Source organism: Camelus ferus, chromosome 4, assembly GCF_009834535.1.
Source record: "Camelus ferus isolate YT-003-E chromosome 4, BCGSAC_Cfer_1.0, whole genome shotgun sequence".
Lineage (NCBI taxonomy): Eukaryota > Metazoa > Chordata > Mammalia > Artiodactyla > Camelidae > Camelus > Camelus ferus.
In genome coordinates, this window is record NC_045699.1 from 70,598,114 (window position 1) to 70,606,353 (window position 8,240).

At 55.1% G+C, this 8,240-nt stretch overlaps 1 protein-coding gene and 1 long non-coding RNA gene across 3 annotated transcripts in view; one reads left to right on the forward strand and one right to left on the reverse strand.

Annotated features, from left to right (window-relative positions):
• LAMC3 (laminin subunit gamma 3) overlaps nucleotides 1-5,829 on the forward strand; it is a 58,320-nt gene extending 52,491 nt beyond the window's left edge. For both annotated transcript variants that reach the window (XM_032478681.1, XM_032478680.1), the window contains exons 24-28: nucleotides 83-185; nucleotides 1,931-2,130; nucleotides 2,884-3,030; nucleotides 3,119-3,218; nucleotides 4,264-5,829. In XM_032478681.1, coding sequence (XP_032334572.1) covers nucleotides 83-185; nucleotides 1,931-2,130; nucleotides 2,884-3,030; nucleotides 3,119-3,218; nucleotides 4,264-4,514 — 801 coding nt within the window. In that variant the 3' untranslated portion in view covers nucleotides 4,515-5,829. The remainder of the gene's footprint in view (nucleotides 1-82; nucleotides 186-1,930; nucleotides 2,131-2,883; nucleotides 3,031-3,118; nucleotides 3,219-4,263) is intronic.
• On the reverse strand, nucleotides 155-1,924 carry LOC116663293. The gene is made up of 3 exons (XR_004319534.1): nucleotides 1,790-1,924; nucleotides 391-554; nucleotides 155-275 (listed from the first exon to the last, which is right to left on the reverse strand). It is a non-coding gene; the product is annotated as an uncharacterized LOC116663293 (long non-coding RNA).
• Nucleotides 5,830-8,240: the final 2,411 nt, after the last annotated feature.

An 8,240-nucleotide genomic window follows, 5' to 3' on the forward strand; every position in this document is an offset into this window, starting at 1 on the left:
TGTGTGGGTTTGGTGCCCTCGAGCGCCGACTGTGCTCAGCACACCTCCAGCCCCATATGCCCAGCCTCTCTTCTCTCTCCAGCTGCACCAGGAAGCCAGAGCCGCCCTGACCCAGGCTTCCTCGTCTGTCCAGGCTGCCACAGTGACGGTCACAGGAGCCAGGACTCTGCTGGCTGACCTGGAAGGTATGTATGTCCTGCTTAGTCCTCGGCTCACTGATGCACACATGTCTGTGACAGACACCTGGATTCACGCCTCAGCCAGGGCAGGTTTGGCTGCAGGAAACAGAAGTCCAGAGTCATACGGGCATAAGTCAAGGAGACTGTTCCCTCCTTCTCTCAGGACCTCTCCAGTGGCTGCTGGTCCCTCCCCACCTCACACATCACTCACCAGGTCCTTGCCCAAGTGGCTATCCATCATCAGACCACACGCAGAGCCCCTCAGGACCAGATGAGAAGAGAATCTGATGTCATCAGCTGCCCACCCCTGATCAAGGCCACTCTGGATAGGGGTCCAGTTACATGTGGCTGCCCTGGTCCAATGTCCAGCTGGGGCTGCGGAGAGGAATGTGGAGTCTCCCTTTAGATGGGGGTGTGGGTTGATGCTGGTCTGGGTCTTTTTTGCGCTTTAGGAAAATGAGGCTAAGTGCCCCCATTTTACAGATGGGTGGACCAAGAGAGGAAAGTTTGCCAGGTGAAATGTGGACCAGCCTTCCAAGGGACAAGGGAGCCCCTTGCTTGTAATTATTCTGCCAAGAGAGGGTTTGTGTTCAAATAAGTTTAAGAAATGTCACATGGTGTAGAACCCCCAAGGCCTTGCTATGCACACCTTGGAATATTAAAGGCTCTGAGAAGTCCTGCGATGAAGAAACTGGGTTCACTTTATGTAAACTTAATTCACATTCCCCCTTAGCATTTATCAACACCCTGTAGAATTAGGACTCTACAGCATGCACTTTAAGATAAAAACACCAATTTTTGTGTATAAGAAGCAAGGTAGATCTAACTTCTGGATTGTCTTATAGAACAATTATGTAGTATTATTTGTCTGAAAACTAGAAGGCTTGAATCTCTTTAAAATTTGATTTTGTCTACTGTGATCAGTGCTCCTATGACACATTTCCTTTAGAATTTTATCTGAAAGGAAAGGGGAAAGCCTCTTTCTTTATAGACGGAAGCTACTTCTTATTGGGTAATAAAACCTATGTGAATTGTAGACTTTCCTTTTTTGTCTTGGCTGCTGGGAGGCTAACAGGTAAATAGAGCATCTGGTACCTGCACTGTCAGGGTGTCATTATCCTAATTTTCTGGCACGTCTCACTTTTCCTCATCCCCCCTATTACATATGGCTCTTTGTTTTTCATTTTAATGATCCAATTTTTAAAAAATCTTTTGTTATATTTTGGGGGGAGGTAATTAGATTTATCTATTTATTTTTAGAGGAGCCACCGGGGATTGAACCCAGGACCTCATACATGCTAAGTGTGTGCTCTAATGCTTGAGCTATACCCTGCCCTCAATTAATGGTCCAGTTGTTGGTCTATCACAATAAGCTGCCTCAAAGCCTTTTTAGAAATGGGTGGAACATGAAAACAAAGAGCCGAATGGCTCTCGCCATGCACAGTGCTGTGACTCCCCATCTCCACCACTGGCCCAGGCATTGACCATCCTGTCATTTTGTGACTTCAGTATCATGATAGGCCATGAATCTTTACATTCACAGAGCAGTACGTCTCACTTATTTTGTTTGTTTGTTTGTTTTCCTGGGTGAGCCTGAGAAATTTACGCACAGATCTCATGCAGCATGCATCTGGAACCTCCACTCATGTTGTCCAAGGGTCTGGGGTGGTCAGGCACCTGGCAGGGACCTCCTTACAGGCTCTCCACGCATGAGCTCAGCCCTTCTGACACAGCCTTGGGTGGGTTTTCAGGAATGAAGCTGAAGTTTCCTCGGCCCAAGGACCAGGCCACGATGAGGAGGAAGGCAGGCATCATCCAGGACAGGCTCCTGGCAGACTCAAAAAAGAAGACCAAGCAGGCGGAGAAGATGCTGGGAAACGCAGCCTCTCTCTCCTCCAGTGCCAAGAAGAAGGGCAGGGAAGCCGAGCTGTTGGCCAAGGACAGTGCCAAGGTCAGGGCCGTGGATCTGAGCTCAGGGGCATCCCTGCCTTCTGGGCCTGGGGGAGGACTGTCACATATGGGCTGCCCTTCTGTAGGGTAAGCGTTGCCCCTGCAGATCTGCCCCTTCAGTGTGCAGTGCTGAGTACTCCGCACTTACAAAGGGGTCCCAGGCTCCAAGCTCTGGAGGCTCACGTGGGCTGCTTTGTTGATTCTTCATGAAATAAATGTCACTGCTGTCCCCGTGGGACAGGGGAGGACCCTGAGGCTCAGCCCGGTTCAGTAACTGAGATCACATAACCAGAATTCATACTTCTGTCTGTTTGGCTCTATTCCCTAAATCTCTAGGCTTTTGTTGTTTAAATGGGACCAAATTCAAATCTCCCCAGTGCTGTCACTGGCTTTATTGCTCAGGCCCCAAGTAAACTGTCTATAGCTGCCTAGAGAAAGTGCTGGATTTGAGGGAGGAGTCCCCAGGTTTGGTTTCTGGTCCTGCCATTTTGATTTTTGGCCAGCGCCTCCTCTCTACCTGTTTTCCCCATCAGTAAAATAGTTGGAGTTTCTCCTCCAGGGAGGGACGAGTGGCGTCCGGCAGTCTGTACTGTGTTGGCAAGTACTGTGTACGTACTTGTTGAATGAATGAAGGAATGAATGAACGAATGATCAGGTGCACGAAGCGATGACCGCTGGGCATGACTGCTGTCAGTGCCTCTGAAAGGACTTACTCCATACCCTCTTCTCCCTGCTGCTGCTGCCCACCCCGTAGCTCGCCAAGGCCTTGCTGAGGGAGGGGAGGCAGGGGCACCGCCGTGTTGGCCGGCTCTCCAGCCAGACGCAGGCGACACTCCGACAGGCCTCCCGGCAGATGCTGGCCTCAGAAGCACGCAGGCAGGAGCTGGAGGCAGCAGAGCGGGTATGTGTGCCAAGACCCCCACCCCATCTCGTCCTGGCCCTGGGAGCCAGCTGGGAGCCACTCAGACTTTTCATCTTCCCCGACAAAGGTGGATGCCGGGCTGAGTGAGATGGAGCGGCAGCTCCGGAAATCACGCACCTCCCTGGAGAAGGACATCAAAGCCTTGTCGGAGCTGCTGGCCAGGCTGGGTAAGGAGACCCCGAGGCTGGGTCCGACCCCCTGGGTCCCTGGGGCATGTCGGGGATCTTCCTGTGAGGCCCAGTCCTAGGGAAGCTTTCCTCCTAGCCCTCAAGTCCACGGCTCCCCCCATCCCGAGCCTTGTGGCCGACCACAAGGCAGGGCTGGTGTCCAGAAGCAAGCTCACTTTGTACCTCCAGGGGCTGCTGGTCAGGTGGAGGGGAGAGACACAGAACACTCAGTGCATCCAGAACACCTGTAGGTACCAGGTCAGAGGGTCCACCCTCAGCAGTTGAGGGTTTCAGAGAAGGAGAGAGACGGTCACAGAAGCCAGTGTGGCAGCAAGGATCAGGTGCTGCTTTGGAATCAGACAGACCAGGATTCAAGTCCGGCATTTCCCCTTCCTTGGCTTCCTTGGCAGAGAGGTGGGAAAATCACTCCACCTCTCTGAGCCTCAAGTTCCCCATCTGTGAAATGAGGGTAACAGTGGGGTAATCTAGAAAGTGCTTGCCACGCTGTGGAGGGTGTGACGAGTCAGTAAATCGTGGAGGGGCCAGCACCCAAAACATGGGGCCCTCAGAGTGGGGTAGGGGTGGTGTCAGAGCGGCTAGGCTGAAATGAACAACATGCAGTTTTAAAAGTTGGGGTAAAACACACAAAACATGAACTTTGCCACTTCAACTATTTTTCAGTGTACAGTTCAGTGGCATTAAGTACAACATTCACCTTATTGTGAAGCCATCACCACCATCCATCTCCAGAACTTTTTCATCATCCCAAGACGAAACCTGTCCCCACTACACACAAACCCCCCATCCCCACTCCCCCAGCCCCTGGCGGCCCCTGTTCTACTTTCTGTCTCTGAATCTGGCACTGTAGGCACCTCATCGCCCCCCTGCACTGCCCTCTTGGTCCCTCGATTTCCCGGTTGATCATAGGCAATTGGGATCCTGAAAAGTTTGGGCTGGGGAGGGTCTCTGGGGATGGGGACTGAACAGACTTCTGGGGCCTGCAGGGGAGCAGGCCCATCCTGAGGCTGTCTGTACCCCTCCGCAGGGTCACTGGACACCCATCGAACCCCAGCCTGGGCCCTGAATGAGACCCAGAGGGCACTGGAGCACCTGAGGCTGCGGCTAGGCCCACCGGGGGCCCTGCAGGGGAAACTGAGGCTCTTGGAGCAGGAGTCGGAGCAGCAGGAGCTGCAGATCCAGAGCTTTGAGAGCGACCTTGCGGAGATCCGCGCTGACAAGCGGAATTTGGAGGCCATTCTGCACAGCCTGCCCGAGAGCTGTGCCAGCTGGCAGTGAGGGCTGCCCGGACCCCGCTGTGCCCCCGGCCCAGGGCAGCATATACCCCCAGAGGTGTGCCACACAAGTGCACTCACCAGAGCCTGCTGCCACACACCCGCACACTCACATGCCTTTCCCAGTCTGTGCCCACATCCCCTCCACACCGGCAGGAGTGAGTGTGCAATCACAGCTCACCCAGGCGGCTACTGTGTGCGCTCCCACCCCACACACACGTAAATGTGCACTCCCCAGGGTCAGCAACATGTACACGCATGCACAGGCACAAGTTACGGACATGTGCCTGTGTGTGTGGTACACATCTGTACAAGTCCCTTCATGCACGCACATGGAAGCAAAACCATTTCTTAAGGGACCACTGTGTGTTGCACCCTCTCCGGATGCAGGGAGCATATGATCTGTTAAATAACCTTATGCCACTAAGAGACCCACTTGCTCCTGAAAGCAAAGACCCAGGCAGGGTTGGTACCTGGGAGGCTGAATGGGGCCATCTGCAGAGATCCAGGGTGGATTCAACAAGAACCAGAGCCCCCAGTTCCAGATCTGCCCTCAGTCCTGCAGCTCCCAGACCTGTCTGTCACCCACCACAAACACAGCAGCTCTGCACAGCTGAGGGACCAGGCAGGTCAAAAGACACAAGATCCTGGTGGGGATTGGCAGGAGGGATCTCAGCAGAAAAATGCAAGGCTCAGGACTCCTGGGGCCACAGTGCAGCCTGCTAGGCTGGCCGGGGCATGGCCCCCTGCTGCAGGGTTGTCACTGGCTTCATGGAAGACTCGAACCTCAGGATCCTGGGACTCAGCCAGACTCACTGAAGGCATTGTCTGCCCTGGGCCCAGGGCTCCTTTCAACCTAGAACCTGTCCAAAAAGCCAGGCCTCGTGGCCCAAGGGGACATAGGTCAGGGGGCTCAGAAAGGTCACTTGGATCTTCCCTTTGTGACCCTGCCAACCCTGGTTAGCCTTTGACCGATTGACACTTCCCAAACTGGCTCTGCAGCCCTGTGGCCCCACCTGCCAAGAGGGAGGCCCCTGCTGGGCATGAAGGCCTGGCTGCCTTTCTAGTCTGTCATGCTGGGGAATCCCCTGTGGCCAGGCCCCCGCTGGCCCCTGCCCAGGATCCCCCAGCAGCTCCTCCTGGCCCACCTCCCCTTTCCTGGGCCCTCTTCCAGCAGACAGCAGGACCTTGGCACTGGGAGGATGGGCGCCCCTAGGAGCCCAGCGCCTTCCTACCAGTCTTCCTGTCCCTACCAGGAGGGACAGGCAGCAGCACAGACCAATTCTGTTTAACGTGGAAATAAAGGACCCCATTTACTAGCTGGGTGTGGCGTGCCTTTGGTCCTCCCGTGCTGGCCGGCAGCAGGAGCCCTGGCTGTGGGTGTACTCACTCAGCACCCAGTGAGTTGGTGGCAGAACTCCAGTGATCCCTCTTGGCGCACTTGAGGTGGCAGGTCACAGGACCCCAGCTGAGCCCCCTGGCTTTGCCAGTGTCTTCCCATTGCGGGGGGCTCTGCTGGGTCCTGTGACCACAGGCACCTGCCCTCTCTCCTCTGCTCCAGGAGGCTTATCAGGCAAAGTCTAGGGGCTGGAGGAGCTTGAGGGGTAGGTACCTCTGGCTCAGGCTGGAGACACTGAGGCAGAAAAGGAACTCAAAACCAGTGTCCTGCAGCACAGAAAGGCTCTGGGAGGGACACCAGTGAGGAGAGGGGGAGAACGAGGAGGGCTTTGGGCCAGGCCTGAAAGGATGGGGAGACAGCAGAAAACATTCCAGGCAAGAGGTGGGCAACAGCCCAGGGTTTGCAGGGTGGGGACCTGGCCCACACAGGTCACTGCGGGAAGCCAGGTTGCAGGGGCGGGATGATGGCACATGCTCAATCCGGGCTCTTGACCAGGAGGCCGTGTTGGTTTAAGCAGAAACGGGGAGTTTGTTGGGAGGACTTGGGAGAGTGTCCTGGAATCCTGGGGTAGGAAGGACTGCCAAGCCTCAGAGACAGCCAGAGCCTGGGGGCTCCCTTCCCTCACCCCCTCCTCTCTCCTGGGTCTCTGCCTCTGCTCTCTCCTTGTCTGCTTCAGTTATTTTCTTTCTGCAGGACAGCTGGCTTTGCTTTTCCTGTGCTTGATGGAAGAGGATGCCCCCACTGCCCTCATCCTGACCCACCACGGCCCCCATGTTTACTTGTTATCAGGTCAAATGCTTGGCAGAGACAAGCTAGAAACTGTCCTGATCAGCTTGGCAGGAGAGACTAACCCAGCTTAGCCAGGTCCCCCTACTCCTGTTCAGAATAATGAGGGTCTCTGGGCCCAAGGCCATATAATGAGAGCTGGGCTGTGCTCCGTCCCCAGTCCCCTACCCCATCCCCACCAACCTGCTGGGGAGAACATTGAGAAGAGGTGCACTCCTTCACAGAGAAACCAAAACCTGAGGCCAGAGGTGGTGGGGTGGGGGGTGATGTGGTGCAGATCAATGACCTGGGAGGGACCTGGTAGATTTGGGAAGGAAGACACGGGGCAGGGAGGGCAAAACAGGAGGTTGTTGCTCTACAGTGAGTTTGATGATTGATGTCTGGTGTGAATGGTACCAATGGGGGTCCTTTGAAGACCTCTGGGACAGGGTCTGATGTCCCCCAGCCCCACTTCCCTGCCACCTAGCTTCTCTGCTGACGCAGGCACACAGCAGGTCTGATGCCTGCTCTTGGCATTAAAACTATCTGTTCAATCTGTAGGGGGGCTCAGCAAAGCCCAGTCCCAGCATCCCCAATGGGTGGAGAACAGGCTTGCTCTCTGTTCCCAGTGACGTACCTCAGGCCTGACATCTCATGACTCATACAATCCTGTCATGCCTGGTGTGTGGGGAGTCACTCTCTGTCCCCAGAGGTGGGGCTGCGGCTGGGTGGAATGTGGCAGCTGCTGAACATCTGGTTAGTAATGCAGCCCAGCAGCTAAGCAGAGGAAGGTGGGGTGGCCTCTGCCCTGCAGAACCACTGACTGGGGCCAACCAGTCAGGACAACAGGCCATCTGAGCCTAGACCAGGAAGTGCATTATGAGGGCCCTGTTCTAAGTCAGCTCTCTTCTCTGGCCTCCAGACGGAACATCTCCCATCAACCAAGGGTTATAACTCCTATCTGCCTAAACCACCCTGACAGTAATAAAATTTACAACAGCCCCTGCTGAGTGAGAAGCACTTGTCTCCCCCATTCTGCAGACCTGGAAGATTAAAGCTCAGACAGGTCAAGTGCCTTGCCCAAGATCACACAGCTTGGCCATATCCAAACTCTAGGAAGGGGTGTGGATAGGACTAGGAGAGTAGCTGGCTGTGCTGGGGAGGTAGGTCCTGCCCCCTGGCAAACTGCTGCTCTGGCATTAGCCCTCTGTCTACCCCTCTACCTTGGGGCAGCCTGGCCTCTTCCCTCCCCGGGGGCAGCTACAGAAAAAAAAGAAAACCAGTTGGTCTCAAGATCCCAGTCCTAGGGGTCAAGAAGGAGGCAAGCCTGTGGGAAGGGGACTTCCTGGATCCAATCCCCAGGGACTCAGTTTATGTGTGGGTATTGGGGGGGTGGGGGGGATATTACTAGCGACCAGGTGTGCTCTTTGCCCAGGATAGTCCCCGTCCGTGCCTGTGACCCCAGCGTAACTATTAGAAGTGCCGCCCTTCATTCTCAGTAATGTCCTGATTTGGACGAGTCCGCAGTTTCTGCACCCTGGGCCACACTATTCCTGGAGTTAGAGG